This window comes from Ochotona curzoniae, unplaced genomic scaffold, assembly GCF_017591425.1.
Source record: "Ochotona curzoniae isolate NIBS_2020 unplaced genomic scaffold, NIBS_Ocur_1.0 scaffold_4701, whole genome shotgun sequence".
Classification (NCBI taxonomy): domain Eukaryota; kingdom Metazoa; phylum Chordata; class Mammalia; order Lagomorpha; family Ochotonidae; genus Ochotona; species Ochotona curzoniae.
Window position 1 is genome coordinate 63,421,994 of NW_024467122.1, and position 19,623 is coordinate 63,441,616.

Consider the following 19,623-nt stretch of genomic DNA (forward strand, 5'->3'; position numbering starts at 1 on the left):
GACCTTCCTCTCTGTCTCTTCTCCTCTCTGTATATCTGCCTTTCCAATAAAATAAATAAATAAATCTTAAAAAAAAAAAAAAAAGAAATGGTAAACTACCTGAAGGTGCTCCAACCCATGCCAGACCAAGAACACCATCATCAAAATCCCGGTCCGTGAAGACATAGGCCAAACAGTAGTCATCATGATTCTGCTCAGAATTCAATTCCAGAAACTTCTCCACACCAATGTTTGGGAAACGGAAAGGATTTGTAGGATCTTTCTCATCAGCAGTTGTGTTGATCTAAAAATCCAAAAAAAGATATTTTAAATAAGCCATTAACATTAGCACAATCTTCACTTAAGTTTTTGCTCACCTCCTTCTGAATCTACCTAGACAACAGATGCTCAGGGTCCAAGGCAGCATCATGAACACTGCCAGGGCCGATGCCACTGCCTCCATCTCTTGAGTTCTTCACAGAAGGCCTTCCTCACCCCAACCCCTCAAAATAAGAAGGAAGGAAGCAAAGGAAAGAAGCAGGGAGGGAGGCAAGATAAGTAAGCCAGCAGATAGGCAGAGTAGGACACCTAAAATTTAAATGTTGAGAATGGGCATTTGCCCCACATATCACAGTGGCTGAGTGATATGTGATATGTACTGCAGTTTCTGCTAATGTGGACCCTGGGAGGCAGCACATGATTGCTCAAGCAGTTGTGTTCTGGCTACCCATGTCGGAGACCCAGACTGAGTTTCTGGTTTGGCTTGGTTTAACCACAGCTGTTGTGGGCATTTGGGGAAGGAACCAGCAGGTGGAAGATCTTTGTCTCTGTCTACCTTCAAATAAACAAAATAAATAAGATGGAGTATTTTACATTTCTGAGCAACTATTCACCAAATACCTGAAGACTGAATATTGAGAAGGAAGAACGAGCTTCACAGTCAAAACTGCTAATAAAGCATGGCTTCTAAAATTTAATCATCTAAGCAAGTCTCATTTACTGTTAATTTTCAACAAATGGTGACAAATGTAAGAGTATGAAAATCTATATTTAAGCTAATCACTAGAATATAAAATAGATACAGAACACAAGACTGTTAAACTGACAAATCAATCATTTCTTTGCTTCTCCTGGCCTAGAGTCACATGAGTCAAATCTAGCTCAATTCAAATTCATTTTTTTTCACCAAAATGTAGACATGAATTGTTTTTCACAATTCGCTTTGAATTCACTTCTCTTATTACTCTCAGTTTGTCCAGAATGTTTCTTCTGAAACATGGCCACTATTCTCCTGATGCAAGCTAGCTCCTCCATTACAACCGAACACCAGAAGTTTGCATTTTTAGCTTTTGATTGCTTTCAAAGACCAGTATGTGGGGGTCATCGCTGTGGCATACTGAGTGAGTAAAGAAAGCCACTGCCTGAAATGTCAGCATCCAATGTGGATGTCAGTTATGTTCCAGTTGCTCCATTTCTGATCTAGCTCCCAACTAACACTCTGGGAAAGGCAGCAGAGGATGGCCCATGTGCTTGGGTTCCTGCTACTCGTGTAAAACACCAAAAGAAACTCCTGGCTGAAGCCTGGTCCAGCACTAGCCATCACCACCATCTGAGGAGTCAACAGTGAATGTAGGATCGCTACTCATCTCCCTCCTCTCTAACTCTTTTAAATAAATAAATAAAATTTTAAGAAAATCTTGTGCCTGATTTCTCAAGAATTTGGCTTTCTCCAAGTAAACCCAGGAATTACATACAAGACTAAATGGGGATGTATGTATATATACACTCAATTAAGTCTTTTTTATATGAAAACATTTTTACTACAAAGAATGCGAGTCTATTCAAGAATGTTGGTGGTAACAGATAATGTAATGGCTGACACAGCGAAAACTAGAAGTCTTTTACAATCCATAGAAAAGATTTAGGAGCAGGATGACAAAATCACCATGGAGCACAACTGCCAAAAGGATCAATTTCAGAACATCCAGCTTCCCCATAACTACTCAAAACAGTTATAGTTATTCAACATAAAAACAAGTACACTACATATTAGAAGCAGCCCAAGCTTCAAAACATGCTATAATCAGCAAAAACAGAAACGAACTATCCTAATACTTCTGCAATATTGACTAACAAAAAGGCTGCATCTAAATTTGAGTTACTTACCAGAAGAACGGGATGACTAATATTTAAATATTTGTGGACAGAATAGAAACTTTAAATTATTTAATGAGTCAGAAGCAAATCTTCAACAAATTAGATTTAAAATGAAATTTTAACCCAGTTAAGATAAGAAAACAACCACTTGCCTCAATATTCACTTGTTTACACTCATATCCTCTTAATATAAATCAACATACTCAAAAAAAAGTTTCACTAAAATTTGTTCAAGTGTTCTCCACTTTTTCCTACTTTGTATTTTATTGCCTTTGCCTACTATACAGCAATACTGCCTGTTCAGTTAAGGGCTCATATTGTTCTCAGCATACATGAAAATAACTGATTAGTAATATTGTCATTGTAAATGCAGAAACCCTGTTTCCTGTTAAGACAAATCAAATTAAGATATAATCCTAATATTTCTAGTATTAAGAATTTTCAAGATTATAGTCTCTGTGTTTTATCAACTTGCAATTTTCCATAATTTATACTCTTTAACTGGAACCATCACATGTGACAGAGTGAGAAAAGTATGGTTTAAGGCATGTCTTAAGAAACTGGGAAACAATGTCAGTTATAGAGAGGTTAGGGATTTCTTTATGTTATGTTAATTCAATAACCAAAAACAACACTGCTTTATCTCATTCAGATTAAAGCTGTATCAATTTAATTCCTAAATCATAACCCACCTGTGCCTATAAGCACATCAAAAATGTCAGAATAGGGATGAATTGCATCAGTAGAAACAAATTTAAACTATTTAATACATGAAGATTGAATACGCAAACAAGCATTTTCTTATTTTAAATATCACCCTTATTGTTTTACTTTTTAAACGTGTTTAACTATTGTAGTTCCTTACTCTTATGCGTTTGACCATGAAACTGATGTTCCGGATTCCAGAGAAGTCCGTGGTTTGATAAATTGTATCAATTGCTTTCACATGGCTGGATATCTATTGATTTAAAAACACACAAACACACTTTAGAAGCAATGTTGAAATATAAAAAAGATCATGAATTTCCATTTCCAAAATTAAGAATTAATTATTAATGTGCCAGCACATTCAAATATGAGAATGTCCAAATCACTTATGGAAGAGAAGTGTGAAGAAGATTATTGAGTTGTAGCTGAAAGAGGGGGTTTCTATCTTTTCCAGACACTTCTCTGGCAAAAAAGTATGCACTCCTATTTCAGTCATATTTAAGCACTTGCTGCCTCAATCCATTTAAAATGTGTCCAACCCTTTTTCACATGTTGCTTCTCCCATCCAAGTACTAACCAGGCCTGACCCTGCTTAGCTTCTGAGATCAGACAAGATCGGGCGCATGCAGGGTGGTATGGCCGTAGACCACATGCTGCTTCTTTATCCCTAAACTATCTTTTCTATCAACCCTTTAGACTCAGCTCAACCATTTTTCTATAAGGACTTCCCTGATAATATTAGGACGCTTGGTTATTCCCTGCATAGTCCTACTACTGTTGCACTAGTACACTTAACTTTACATAAACTCTCCTGACCAATTTCTATATCCTAGTCACCTGTTTTGGGTGCTGGATTTATACTAGTGAATAAAACAGATAACGTCTCTACAAACTTAGAGAGATTCTGTCTGAGTAGAGAAGCAGAAAAGGAAAATAATACAAATATAAAGGGGGTACAAGTAGAGCATGATAAGAGTTTTCATTCTAGTGAAAAAAATTGTGTGTAACTAGCAGGCAAATGCGATTGAACGACACATACCTGAGCAATCACAGCTTCTCGTGTTCCATAATACTTAAAAAAAAGATGGTCAGTCTGAATGTAAAGCTGACAAGTGTTTTTTTCTGCTGAAGTTGTACGTTTTTTCCTCAGGAGTTCTGGACCATTAGCAGCATGTTCTTCTTGAGGTGTCTAGACATCAAAAAGAGTCATTTCTGATCATTACAGTGCCTCACGACTAATTTTACAGTTAAAGGATAGGAACAACTTCATATTGTGTTATTATGCAACACCAAAGAAGTTTCTGATGTCATTAAAATTTTCTCATAAACACTGCTTTCAGTCTCATATTTTCCATTTAAATGACTTAGTACTTATACAAGTAACTCCTTTAGATTTGTTTCCAAAACATACCTCTTACTATTTGGTGAAATCCAAAGCAAGTCTTACAGCAACTTACAATACCTTGGTACCTCATCTCTACTACCTAATCTACCACCCATTTTTGTTCAATTTACCCTCTTCAAAAATTTTTCTAAAATTTTAGGGGGAAATTTTTAAAATCCATGCATCGTTTTTCTATAATCTGCATTTGCCACATATTTTTTAAAACCTTCGTATATGCATGGGTACAGATAATACCTAGCACAGGCAATCTAGAAATGAAAATAAGGAACAGTATACAAAGGTTATATGCCAATACTATGCCATTTTATATAAGGGATGTGAACATCTGGGGGTTATGTTATCTTGGGGGGGGGGGGGTCTTGGAAGCAATTCCTGGCAGGTAACCACAGGAAAACTGTTTAAGAAAAACCAAAGATATAATCTGAATCTTCCAGTCAATGCCAGTTTCTGAAGAGATTCAATTTCACATAGGGCAGGGAATTCAATTTGGTGCACTAATAACCCTAGATCACTTCAATCCAATAGGAACTGAAGTGTGACGTGGGGCTTTAATTCCTGTGAAACACTGAACACTTCCTAATTCATCTTTAGCCCTGGATAACAGCCCTTCAAAGTCCCAGTCTAACGTTCTTCTGAGAATCCCTATACAAGACTCTCATCCTTAGTCTCCCGAGGCTGGACACTTCCAGCAGTCTTCTCCATTCCAAAGCCACCTCCTCAGGAACTGATGCTCTACCTAGAGCATAGGTCACCCCAAAGACCAAGCTCACCTTCCTAGGTGTATACCTTTTCTAAAGTGTGGGCCCATACATCTTTATACCTCATTTATCTTTCCAGTGTCTTCAAACACACACACACACACACGACAATACTTCAGCCTAGTTATTAAAGCATCTGTGTCCATATCATAGTATCTGAGTTTAGTCTCTGGTTCTGCATCCTGATTGCAGCTTTCAGCTAATGCAGCTCCCAGAAGACAGCAGCAAGAGTTCAAACTCTCGGCTTTCTGAGACAAGCCTTATGGTGCACAGACTAAGCTGCTGCTTGGATCACTAAAAACACATACTGGAGGGCTAGTTGCAGCCCTGGTTCCTCTGGTCCCAACCTCCAGGAGGTTGCTAATGCATCTGGAAGGTAGTGGATGATGGCCAAAAGCGCTTAGGTTCTCCCATGCACAAGACGCAGGTGGAGTTCCTGGCTTATGGGTTCAGCCTGCAATAATCAATTGCAGGCCTTTCGGGGAATGAAAAAGTGAAGTTCTCAGATCTTTCTTTGCTGTCCCTCTTTTCTCTGTCACTCATTCAAAACAATTTTTTTAAAGACATGTAGGAAAAATCTTTAAAAGGAAATTACCTATTTAAAAAGAAAAAATGAGTTATAGACACCCCTGTGGGTGTCTAAATTACTGCCACCTGGCTTCAGATGTGCCCAGTTCTGATCACTGAAGGCATCTAGGGAATTTAGGAAATGAGCTTTGGCCTGGCCCTACACTAGTCATTACACTCATTTAGGAAACAAATCAAAGAATGGCAGAAATTTCTCTCTTTTCTCCCATTTCTTCTTCCTATAACCACTTTTCAAATAAATAAAAACAAACCTTAAAAATAAATAAATGTACACCACCAGCATACAGAATGCAGTTGCTTCTTCGCATACTTATTTTACAGCTTATATCAGTGGCAAATTTATTTATTAATTCTAGTAACTTTTTTCCAGGTATCTTAGGATTTCTAGATACACTCGTCATGTCACCTATGAACAAAGGAAGTTTACTTCATTTACAATCTGTATGTCTTTCATTTCTTTTTCTTGCCTTATTGTGCAGATTTAGAACTGTTAGTACCAGGCTGAACAGAAGTTAGAATGACATCCTTACTTTCTGGTCTAGAATTTAGCCTCAATCCACTATTAGGCATTATGTTAGTTACAGTGTTTTTTAATATAAGTGTTAACAGCTAAAGCAATTTGTCTACTTTTAGTTTGCTAAATAATGAGTGCTAAAACTTAATAAACATTTTCACTAGCCCACTGAAATAATCATAGGGGTTTTCTTCTTTCATTATGTCAATACGGCAAGTTAAATTGATTTTAAAAATCAATCTGCAATTTCTGGTATAAACCCTAATTAACCATAATGTGGCATATGTTTCACATAGCGCCAGATTTTGCTTGCTCTTATTGTATGTATGAACTTTTGAACCAAAAGTTGCATCAGAAAACTTAGTTAAGTCACCACTTCAGATTACTCCAATCCCATCTTAGAGTCCCTGAGTTTTGAGTCCTGGACAGTCAAGCATCTAGGGAAGCTGCAGGTGATGGTTCAAGAACTTGGGTTCCTATTATTCATGTAGGAAACCTCAACTTGATTCTGGGCTCCTGGTTGCAAACTGGCCCAGCCCTGGTGGTTGTAGGTATTTGAGAGGTGAACCAATGCACAGATCTCTTTTTGTATGTCTGTCTCTGCCTCTCTTCCCTTCAAATAAAACTCAAATTAATAAACAATTTTTTAAGAAATTTGCATCTATGAGGCCAGTGCAATGACTCAACTAGCTAATCCTCCACCTGCAAGAGTCAGCAACTCATTTGGGCACCAGTACGCGTCCCGGCAGCCCCGCTTCTCATCCAGTTCCCTGCTTACGATCTGGGAAAGCAATGGAGCATGACCCAAACCCTTGAAACCTTGCACTTGCATGGGAGACCAGAAGAAGCTCCTGGCATTAGAGAGGCTCAGCTCTGGCCATTGCAGCCATTTGGGAGATGGCAGATGCAAAACCTCTCTGTCTCTCTTCTCTTTGGCTTTGCCTTTCAAATTAAAACAATAATAATAAGAAGAATCTTTAAAAAAACAAGTGTGCTAAGTTTTCATTATTTTCCTATGTGCTTTAAAAAAGAGCACTAATTTTTCCTTCTTAAATATATTTGGCTTTTACTTTTAGCTGACAAAATTATTAAGTAGCAGTTTAATACTTATATACATTCACATATTCTATTACTGATTTTTTTCAAAAGAATTTGTTCACCAAATTAGTACTGTTGAACTTACTAGCTCAAAATATCCAAAATACATACTAACTTCTACAGAAATAAACCCCTAATATTAACTTTGAGTTTTCTTTATTTTTTGATCATATTAGATAGAGGTCTACCAATTACACTGATCTTGCCCAGTGATTTTGTCTGCTTATTTTCAACATCATTGATATACACTAAAATTACTTGTCATTCTAGTCTTTCAATTGTTTTAGGATTTATGTGGCACTGTCCAGTCTATTCTTTATGATGGATGCTTTTATGGCTGCTTTCTGAGTAGTTACTGACTAATAAGATCACTTCAAGCTTTAAATCCTCTTTTGAGACTGCTTTGGCCAAATCTCACAAATGCCACTCTGACTTTTTTGTTATCATTCTGTTCAAAATTATTCCAAATTTGAGCTATTCATTTCCAAATACTTACGGACTTTCCCATTTTTTTTGTTATGATTTCCAAATTAATTCCCTTGAAATTTAAGAAAGTTTCCAGTATCATTTCAGCCTTTTTAAACTTAACTATACTTCTTTCATGACTTAATAACTGTTACACATGTATGTGAAAAGAATGTATATTCTATCATTGTTGTGTGAAGAATTTTTAAAATGTCTGTTAGGTCACACTGCTTGACAGTAATACTCAGTGTTGTAGATTTTGATTTTCTGTGTATTTGCTCTGTAAATCTATTCATTTGTCTATCTCAGAAATGAGTGTGGGGACAGGTATTGTGACACAGTAAGCTAAGCCACTGCTTGGGGTGTTTGCATCTCTTGTTAGAGTGTCAGTTTAAGTCCCAGCTAGTTTGTTTCTATTCCAACTTTCTGCTAAAGCATCCTGGGAGGCAGCAGATGATGGCCCAAGTGCTTCCTCAGGACCCACCACCCATGTGGGAGATCCCGCGGGAGTTCTGCACTCCTGGCTACATCCCTGTCTGCCTTAGCTTTTGTGAGAATGAACCACTGTATACCTCCTCCTGCTTCACCTGCTGCCCCTTCTTTCCAGTAGGTAATGAGCAAGGCGTAAAGCAACGGGTTGGAAATGAGAGGAAAGGAGTATGTTTAGGATAGGCAATTGCCACAATAGTTGAGCAGCAGCTTGGGATGCTTGCATTCCATTCTGGTTGGCTGGGGTTCAATTATTGGCCCACTCTCCATTCCAGCTTCTTAATAAGGCATTCTCTGGGAGGCAGCACATGATAGTTCAAACACTCAGCTCCCTGCCACCTGAGTTCCTAACCTCTCATTTTGGTCTGGCCAGAACAGCCCTGAATGTTGGCTTGGGGCAGTGAATCCTAAGATGGAAGATGTCTGCTGCTCCAGTTCAGTGTCAGTCTCTCTCCCTTTGTCTCTTTTATTTAAATAGAATTGTTTCAAAAAGAAATGACTGTAATCTTCAACTATACCTTGCAATATTTTTCATTTCTTCTTTCAGTTGTATCAGTTTTTCTTCATGCATTATGTAATTCTATTAACTGCACTATTAACTAATGTTCAGAGTTAGTATTTCATCTTGATAAAGTGAAATCTTATCATTATGAAATGTCCTGTTTAGTTTGATAATTCGTAACTGGAATATTTTTATACTAATATGATCACTCTAACATTCTTGCGATCAGTGCTTCTATGATGCATGCTTTGTCTTTTTACTTTTACTCTATGTCTTTACATTTCCTTTAGACATATTTGGGTCAGGCTTAATGAACTGTTCTAACCATCTGAGTTGTTTAATTAATGTGTTTTGGCCACTGGCATTTCATGTAACCAATGATCTGGTTAGATTTAGCAGATCTTGATACTTATCTGTACCATCTGTTCTTTGTTCCTTTAGGTCTGTTCCTCTACTTTACATTGGATTAGCTGGGTATTTTAAGTTAGATCTGATTGCCTTTGTTGACCTATTAACACCCCCTATTTTTTTTTTCAGGGTTGCTCCACGACATGAGATATTCCTATAAACTTTCTTATATGGCTTGACAAAAAATATTCAGACCTTCAGACCACATGGCTGCTCTCACTACTCACTCTGTTATTACTATGCAAAAGCAGCTATAGACAAGACATTGAACAATGAATGTGGTCAAGTGCCATGGCAACTTTATTTACAAAATAAACAAATATTACTTACAAAATATCTACAGGGGCCCAGTGAGGTGGCATTGTAGCAAGCTAATCCTCCACTTGCATCTCATATGAATGCTGGTTCCAGCCCCAGCTGTTCCACTTCAAATCTAGCTACCTGCTAAAGACCTGGGAAAGTAGTGAAGGACAGCCCAAGGCCTGGGGACCCTGCATCCATGTGGGAAATCCAGAAGAGTCTCCTGGCCCCCAGCTTCATATAGGTCCAGTTCCAGCTTCTGAGGTCATTTGGGGAATGATGCAGTGGACGGCAGATCTCTCTCTCTCTGTCTCTGTCTCTCTCCCTTTTTCTCTCTCTCCCTCTCTATATAACTCTTTCAAGTAAAACAAATCTTTTCTTAAAAAACTTATTGGAAAACAGAAATAAGACAAGTTTGTTTTTACATATCCACAAGCCACAGTTTGCTGGGTCCTACTCTAGTGTTCGCAAATTTACTTCACATGCAAAATACACAATATATTTCCATTAGTCTCTTTGTGCTACTGCCATAAATTTTCACTCCATTACATACTATTATTAGCTTAAGTAATAATCTCTTTAAAGAAGCTTTTTAAATAAACATAAACAGCTATATTTACTATTTTATGCTGTGCAATCTAATAAGATTTGAGTTTCATTCTGTATCCTTTTTTGTATCTGAGGTCGCACGTTTAAAATTTCTTACAGTGTACATCTGCTACAGACTAACTCAATTTTTGTTTAAAATGATTTTAAATCAGCTTCATTTTTGAAAATTATTTTCACAAAACAAAGGATCTTCATTTGTGAGTTTTCTTTCAACACTTTAGATGTCATTCTAGGGACCAGCAATATGGTATAGCAGAATAAACTACCAACTGCAGTGCCAGCATCCTATATGGGCAATGGTTCAGTACTGGCTCCTCCACTTCAGATCTAGCTCCCTACTGGGAAAAGCAGAAGATGGTGCAAATATTTAGGACCCTGCCATCCATGTGGGACGCCCAGAAGAGGCTCCTGGCCATTGCAACCATCTGGGGAGTGAAGCTAGCTAGCTCACTCGCTCGTTCTCTCTGCCTCTCCTTCTCTCTAACTCTGTCTTTCAAATAAATGAACAAATCTTTATATATACACACACGTTTATATGTACTACCATACATAAGCATATATATGTAGACAATATTATGTTTCTACTGTATCTGGATTCAGTGTCCTCCCTTAACAGTGTTACTGGCCTTTTTCTGACAAGCACTAATTTAAATGAAAACTACCTTGACTTTGCAGAGGCTTGTTTTTCTGCATACTTAGGGCTGATCTAGAATTACCTTTAATAAAAGGCTGGGTTAGTTATTCCTATCAATGCCTTGGGATATATATTGAGTAATTTCTGGCAAATTCATAGATTTCCCCAATATATATATATATTTTTTTCATCTGGGAGCTGTCTAGTAGAATCTTACCCTACACAGGCACAGCTCACACGCCAAAGATCTAAATCCTGCACTGCCTGTTCTCCCATGTTTGTTTCATTTTCTGTATTTTGCTCAATTTTCTAGTGATTTACTGCATGGAGCTTAGTTGGATACCAGTTATTCCAGCATAGCTGGAAAGGGAAATCTTCAAAGGATTCATGTTAGAGCTTAGTAACAACCCAATTGAGAGTTTTATTTTATTTTAAATGTAAGACAGAGATCCCACTTCAATTGCTGTTTTTTTTTTAATGAGTAAGTATTTTTTGTGGCTTTGTTTAGTCAATGGACCTTAGTTAACCTACAGCTTCACACATGTACATTCATCAGCATCCAACTTTTTTCTTATGAAGTTTTCTGATTTCTCACATTGTCTTATAAATCTTCGTTATGTTTATTTTATAACATGTAACACTGTTATCAATGTTGTCCTCTTCCTTATATTTCTTGCAGAATACTGTTGATATTCAAATATGCAATGTATGTTAATGTTACTTAAAACCACTCTGCTAAAATCCCTATCATGTCTAGCAGTCTGTGGTCACATGCCCTGTATCCACACTGCCAACACCTTAGGATAAGGCATGATCACCTCACAATTTACTTTCCCAGATAGTAGACCAGGACTCCACCACTAAGTTAAGAATGCTTTACTGATTTTTCTATTTCTCTGGCTTTATCTGTGTTGTTCCTCCTGCTTTACATATTCCATCCATCTTCCCATGGCTAAACTGATTAGTGCCTATTCTTTTTCTTTCTGATTATTACCTTCAAATAGCTATCTTCTTGTATGTAGAATATGACCCTGTGCTTAACTGTCTACTCTCTCTTCCTATTTCGTTTCTCACGTCTCCAACTACCTATATACTTCTTAAGAACAAGCCTTCATCTTAATACCCACATACAACGGGGTTTTGAAATATCCATGAAAACTTGGCATATCTTTTAATTCCAATTCTCCACAAATGTCTTGAAGTCCCTTTATATTTGCAGAACCTATAAGTTATACATGACAGAAGATCAACAAATATTTCTTTAATGAACATAGGAATAAGTCGTACTTAGTACTCAAATTTTCACCTGAAATAGACACTATGACATTTTACAGATTAAAAATAGATGTAAATACAAATCCAAATGACTCGAGAAACATTCCATTCTACCACTTTTAGAAACTATGTCCAAAAATACAAGATAAACATCTCATCATGAAAGGAAAATATTTTCTCATTTTCAATTTACGTTTGATTAACTACAACTTGCCACCTATAACTAAAAAACAGATCTCAAGGAGGGAGGAGTGGGAAAGAAGCTTGCAATTAACATATCAAAACCATTAAATTTTCTTTACAGTGAATAACCATTTTTTTTAAGATTTACTTATCAAAAAATTTTTATTTATCTTTATTGGAAAGGCAGGTCAGATACACAGAGAAAAGGAAAGAGAGGAAGATTTTCCATCCATTGGGTCACCCCCCAGATGGCAAAGGTTGGAGCCGAGCTGATACAAAGCCAGAAGCCAGGAGCTTCTTCCAGGTCCCCCATGAAGATGCAGGGTCCCAAAGTTTTGAGCCATCCTCTACTGCTTTCCCAGGTCACAGCAAGGAGCTGGATGAGAAGTGGAAAAGTTGGGACATGAACCAGCATCCATATGAGATCCCAGTGCTTGCAAGGTAAGGATTTGGCCATTGAGTCATCACACCAGGCCCTCTGGTTTTCCAAAACAGATCTTCAGTGTTAACACTGAGAAAATATTAAAACTACAGCAAACTTATTACTACTTAAAATATTAATGCAAACTTACATTTATGTAAAAGAAGTTCAGATTCAATTTTTTCATTTCATGATGAAAAATGAAAGGTAGAATACGGACATGTAATGAAATATGCTTTGAGTCACACACATTTGCATTTAAATATTAGCACTGCTTATTTGTTATTAGAAAGTTTCTTGACCTCTTTGAATATATATATATTTCACTAAGTAGTATAAATTGTGCAGAAATTTTAGGACTTTAGGACATGCATTTTTACATAAAGAAATACATGCTCAAGTTCATTTCCATATCTTAAACATAAGCTAGTGCTACAATCTTTACCTGTGTTGCTTCCTCTACACCAGTCATCTGGTACTTCCTCATTCGTTCAAACACTGTGTGATCTGCACAGCCCCCCTGTGGACCGTATTTATGTGGATAGTCTAAAGAATAAAGAAAACGTATCATTACCATTACATGTTCATGTGTACGCAACTATCTTATAAATGAAAAATTAACTCATAATTGATGAAAGCCATAAATGCTTACTGAGCACTGCAAAAAAAGGCATTATTGCTATGCATTTTCATTTTAAAACCTGGTTGGTTCCTAACTTGTCCTGCAATAAATTTGTGAATGCTGAAAAAAGTGGCAATAATCACTCTTTATACTGAACTGAACTTTCTCAATCCTTCCCATTTCAGATATATAGAGTATCTTAAAACTGAATTTACTTCATTTTGTAAAGTACAGCTTTCTTTTCAGACACATTAAATTTCCTTTGCTACCAATGTACAAATTCCCTCAAGCTGACTACAGCTAGTGCAAAATAATACAGTATTTGGCTTGAATTCCTTGCAAGAATACCAAATGGCTTCAGGGAAAAGTGGACAAGAAACATGTTCCATTGCTTGGTAAAAGCAGCTATATCTAAATTTATTTAACGTATAATTCAAATGAAACACAAACACAGTCACTTTTATCATTTATTTTCTTTTCATAATCAAATAGTGATTAATTCATCCTTAATAAAATAAGCTCTATTTCCAGATAACTGTCTAATTTAGTTTGGCCATTTATAAGTTCATCCTACTCTGTCAGTAGTTCCATATATTCCTTTCTTGTTAAGGTTCTTCTTAGCTCATGAGCACTTGAGAGAGCTTCAAAAATATTCATAGAAGATGTATATCATGAAAAAGCAGCACATTTAATGTGTTCCTCCACATTTTCTAATCTACTAAAAACAATTAAAGGAACTGGCAAAACAAATACCAAGACTTACGTATGAGAGATAGCAGTCAAAAATCCCTACGCAGCTTATAATTAACTCAACTTATAAACAGTGCAAGTAGTTTTTAAGATCCAGAATATGAAGTGAAGACTGGTCATTGGAAATGCTAGTTAGATACTACACTATAAATCGAAACTAGCAGGAAAAAGGTAGAGGTTACAATCTATTTATACTGACAAAACTGTGATTTAAAACTAAATTAACTTTCATCACAGGTCAAGAGTTCTAATGGCTGAAAAATTCAAACAATAAATGTTAAAGGAACCACATAACTTAAATGGTCATTTTTGCAATTCCACATGGATAAAATAATTGAGGCAATGTCATCATCAGGTGCTAAGGCCACAAGATCCAAGTAGTAAAAGAGAAGGTATTCAGTCTACGAAAGCGACTCCAAATAGGGTAGATATAAAGCATTTATAAAGGAAAATGGTATCTTCAGACCAAAGGAACAAAATGATTATTATTTCAGTTACTAAGTCCCCAAACTTAGCAGTTCCAATACTGAGAAAACCTGATATAACATCTCCTCTGTTAAAATTCAGTGAAAGATATCCAGCTTCACTTACATGGTATTCTTGCCAAGTAACTTAATGGAACCTAATGAGTAAAACAACCATTCACATTGAGAATAAAGGACATATTCCACATGTCACTGACCTACACACTAGCGGGGGAAAAAAGACAATATCATTAAAAATATATAAATAGATAAATAAATAAATAAGAACTGGGTGTAGGGATAGATAGATAAATAAATAAATAAGAATGAACTGGGTGTAGAGGAGCCAGGTAGGAAATAAGACACCACAAAGGGATAAAAGACTGCCATGTGAATAAATCACTGGTAACTTATGATGCCAACATCTCACGGTGGAATACCAATTCAAGTAATAACTAATCCACTTTTATCCAGTTTACTGTTAACATACCTGGGAAGCAGGGGATCACGACACAAGTACTTGCATCCCTGCTACCCTTGTGGAAGATCTGGATAGTATTCCTAGCTTCTGGTTTGAGCCTGGCCCAGCCTCAGTTATTGGGAACAGCTGGGGAGTAAATCAGTGGATGAAAGATCTCTATGTCTCTCTTTTTCTCTATTCTCCCCAATCCCAGTTTAGTCTGTCACTCCAATTTCCAAAGAAATAAATAAATCTTTAAAAAATAAAAGAAACAAGCAAATGGGAAAAAAGGTACTTTTAGGATAATTGAAGATATCATATAGATATTATGGAATTTTTATAGGTTATATGAAATGATATTTCTGAATTACTGATCATTTTTAGAACTGAAACACTATACAGATAGATGCATATTGGATGAGATTAATTTTTGTGATTCACAAATTTTATGAATTTTCATGATGTCTGTAACCTAGATTCTCTTTTCTACGAAGATTTATTTATTTTTATTTGAAAGGGAGAGATACAGCAAGAGAAAGAGAGAGGGAGGGAAGGAGAGAGAGAGAGAGGCACCTTCCATTTGCAGGTTCACTCCCCAAATGATCGGGGAGTCAAAGTCAGGAACCCAGAAGTTCTTCCATGTCTCCCACATGAATGCAGAAGCAGAGCACTTAAACCATCCTCCACTGCTATCCCATGTACATTAGCAGGGAGCTCGATCAGAAGCAGAGCATCTAGACTCAAATGGGAGCCCAGAGGGGATACTCAAACTGTGGTGGAGGTTTAACCTTCTACAACATAGTGCCAGCCCCTGTAACCTACTTTCAACCAGTTACCCCAAAATGGTATTTGAAGAATAAGAGAGTGTAAAACTAGTTTAAAATTGCTAGTCTAGGGGAAGGCAATATATGTTCATTTTATAATGTTTAGTAGATTAACTAACTAACTTAAATGACAGATTTTCAGAGAGAAGAAAAGACAGAAAGAGTTTCTATCCACTGGTTTACTCACCAAGTGGCCACACTGATGAGGGTTGAGCCAGGCTGAGGCCAGGAGCCTGGTATTCCACCAGGTTTCCCACATGAGCAGCAGGGCCTGAAGCACTTGACCCATCTTCCATAGCTTTCCCAGATACATTAACAGTAAACTGGACTAGAAGTTCAGCAGCCAGGACTCGAACTGACACTCATACAGAATGCCACCATCACAAGCAGTGGCTAAATCTCTGCCCCCACAATGCTTAGCCCATTTTATAAATCTTTGAACTTATTTATAAAGTTGAAATTTTCAAAATAAAGATTATTAGATTGCAGCATCTATGAAACAAGTTTAAATGACTCTGAAGTGCAAACCTAACATTACTGAAGTGCTGAGAAAGGAAAAACTGACATATTTATTGTTTTGCCATTTCAAAGGTTGGCTTTGGGAAAGTGAAAATACAGACTCATCCAACATATATTTAACACAGTGCTGCCACAAAGGCTGCAAAGTTTCATAGTGTAATATGCCAGCATTTTCAATTATCACCTTTCTAGTAAATTAGGGTGTAAGCACCACAAAACTTTCTTCCACTATTCATTTTAATCCGAAAATGTCCCAATGAACCCAGGCTGTATTCATATTGTATCCAACTTTTGTGGATCACCAACCAAGTTCCTCCAAACTAAAATAGTCACATCAACTAAAAATAAAAATGCATAGGAATACTCACAGACAACTGTACACACACACACACACACACACTCTAAAGTTCCTTATTCAAAATACATTTGGTATTACAATAGCTACTTTAACTATCACAGCCAAATTTGCAGCTTGATATAATCATTTTGTGCTATTTTGCCACAGCACTGCAAAAGCCAGTCTCCAGTACCTAAAAATACAGCATGTTTCTTTGGGTAGTTTTCCCCTTACATGGATAAGAAAATGATTTATCTATTTCTTACAAAACAACAATGGGTATGATAAGGAGCTATGCCACTGACTCAGGCAATGACTCCACAAAGAAACAGAAAATGCTCTCAAAATACTAATATTCGAAATATTTTTACCAAAGGAAAAGGATGAGATCAATTTATGTATTTTCTGAAATTTTAATTCCTGCTCCAGTGTGATAAGTAACTACATTATGATTCCATTATTATGTTCTGTGCCCAGTTTTCCTCTATCAGTTAGCTTCAGGCACTTAAATTTAGATTTCCTAGAATAGAGTTAATACTTAGTAAGAATCTATTTTAATATTTACCTTAGACTAAGTTCAATTTAAAAAATTAACACTCATTGCACTTCTATGAAACTAAATTAGATAGCCCAAGAACCATTGTTAACTACAGTTCTAATCTGTCTTAAAGCATCTCAATATTGCCCTTACCCAAAAACACTTTTAGACATGAGCAGATACAAGAGCATATAAACACAACCCTATTCCCAAATTTAAAAAAAATAAATAATTTAACTTGGATTTTTCAAAGGAAGAGCTGCATGATTAAGTAATTGATTTATAGCTGGTCTTTAGATGAGTTTTCCCTGTATGTCTAGTAGAGCTGGTTTCCCCAAAACTCGTACCTCACCACCATCAGATATTTTAAAAAGAAAAAAGGTGTATACATGTACAGTAGTAGTTTGAAATAATCTATTTATCAAAATAAATACCTCCCCAATGTCCTCTCATACTACCATACTCAAACAATGCTGAACAAACAGTATTAATAGGCAAGTTTGGTAGTCACCGACCTAACAAGTTTCTTATAATCCAGGGCATAATCCAGGGTATTGCTGGAATGCTGGTGTGGGAGAGAAGTGTCCTTCCAGGTTCCTCCAGGATCTTTCCCCTGCTGGATGGCAGAAGACACAGCAGAATAGTACAGGGGATTCCTGAAGCCTCTTTGGAAGAAAAGCTACCTAATAAGTAGTAACTACACTAGATAGCTAAAAGGTAACAAACCAGTCCAGTGTATTTTGCTGATGCATCTCCAAACTTCTGTATTACAGCTGCCATTAGTTTAATTCATGGTAAAAACTTAGGATGCAAATCACACACACACACACACACACACACACACACACACACACACACACACACACACATTCTACATCTGACTTTTACCGGCATATGGCAAGCTTTTCCTATCCAAACACTAAAATAATCTTGGAAGAGCATGTCATAACTACTTAAACAGTATCTGTATTTATTGTCTTTTTTTGGAATGTGTGCACTCATAACTAATAAGTTTTCAACCAATCACAGATATGACTTTTATCAACAACTGCCGGTTACTTTCTGATTATCTATAGTTAAGAATATAGATAAGGCACTCCACACCAGGTGTCCAAGTGGTGTCTCAATCACTTCACCAAAGCACCAAATGCCTACCCCTGAATGCCAGTTTTGTTGGTTTGGCTTCCCCTTCTATTCAAAATAATCAGCAGTGTTCTTACAACTTGGCTATGCTGCATATGCCATCTTCACATCATTTCCAGTTTTAGAGGTATAAATTATGTGCAGACTTTCAGGTACTTAAAATGTTTTCTGTATTGTTTTGAAATTTCACTATTCAAAAGTACATAATCACAATATCAATTTTGTCTATTATATTGCATGGTTGTAAAAACACTGAAACACCCTAAACAAGAGATATACATTTTGCACATCTGCATTTGCAATAGATAAGGATTCTCAAGGTCTCAGCTCTTGGGAAACCCATTGTAGCTTCTGACTACTCTTGTCAAAGGTCTGAGGTTGTCTTTCACAATATTAATGACCACAGTTACAAAGCTGAGAGCATATAATTAATCTTAGTGATAGGCATTTTTCCATTAAAGATAAAGAGAAAGAGAGAGAGAAAAAGGCCAAATACAGTGTTCTTTTTGATATATTTTTAAGTAACTACTGTTTGTTCATAACTGCTTTGCCCAACACTTACTTCTATACCTGAGTACTTATACTTGTAAAAATGCTTTGTTTATTTCACTTTGCAAACTGGTTAACAAAGTACTCTGTCATGCTCTGAGACACCTCTGAAGTGAATTTCCTTTTATAAATATAAATGTATTCTAAAGAACTCTCAAATTCTTTCCAAAATTACTCCTTGAGAAACTTTGATCCTTTTGGATTTTCAGACTTCAGGAATTTTTTACTTTTTAAGGATTTTAAACTTTCAGTATTTTAACATTCAAGATTACTGCCCAAGTAAATGACAACACAGTCAATATGTTTAGTCAAATTAATTTGGGGGATGTTTCTATATTTTACTAGGGTACTGTATAGTTCTGATTCTGTATCAGCCCCACATGTATATTCTCCTTTGGCTTGCCTTCCAGAATCACATAAAAGACAATGAGGCATAGTTATTTAAGATAGTGGTGTTCTTATGCTGTTCCTATATTTATAAGATACTCTGCTGCATGCCATGCACATGAAAGTGTTCAGGTGTGTGGAAGAAATAAAATTCTCTCTCCCAGAAACAATTGACTGCAACTCTCGAGCCTATGCAGAAGCGTATTCCAAACACATCTCACAATGTGCTCCAGACGAAAGTGAATCCGGATTTCCATTATGGGCACATCACTACGAATGCTACTTCTCAAATTTAAATAAAACCAACCATACCAACTGACCTATATTTAAGTACATTAGCAGAACCAAATTATATTTAAAAGCAAAAAGAGTGTTGTTTTGGCACATTCATTATGTAATTGACTATAGATTGCTAATGAGCCTCACAGATTACTGCTTTCTTAAACTAACATTCTTAAACTCAATAAATACTCCTTTGAAAATGATCAAAGAATTGGTTCCACTAAGGAAGCACAATACTGAACCTGGATACCACAA

At 36.4% G+C, this 19,623-nt stretch overlaps 1 protein-coding gene across 3 annotated transcripts in view; it reads right to left on the reverse strand.

Moving 5' to 3' along the window:
- ADAM10 (ADAM metallopeptidase domain 10) overlaps nt 1-19,623 on the reverse strand; it is a 120,915-nt gene that overhangs the window by 34,321 nt on the left and 66,971 nt on the right. For all 3 annotated transcript variants that reach the window (XM_040968960.1, XM_040968961.1, XM_040968962.1), the window contains 4 exons: nt 12,939-13,039; nt 3,884-4,033; nt 3,002-3,094; nt 100-283 (listed from right to left, as the gene is read on the reverse strand). In XM_040968960.1, coding sequence (XP_040824894.1) covers nt 100-283; nt 3,002-3,094; nt 3,884-4,033; nt 12,939-13,039 — 528 coding nt within the window. The remainder of the gene's footprint in view (nt 1-99; nt 284-3,001; nt 3,095-3,883; nt 4,034-12,938; nt 13,040-19,623) is intronic.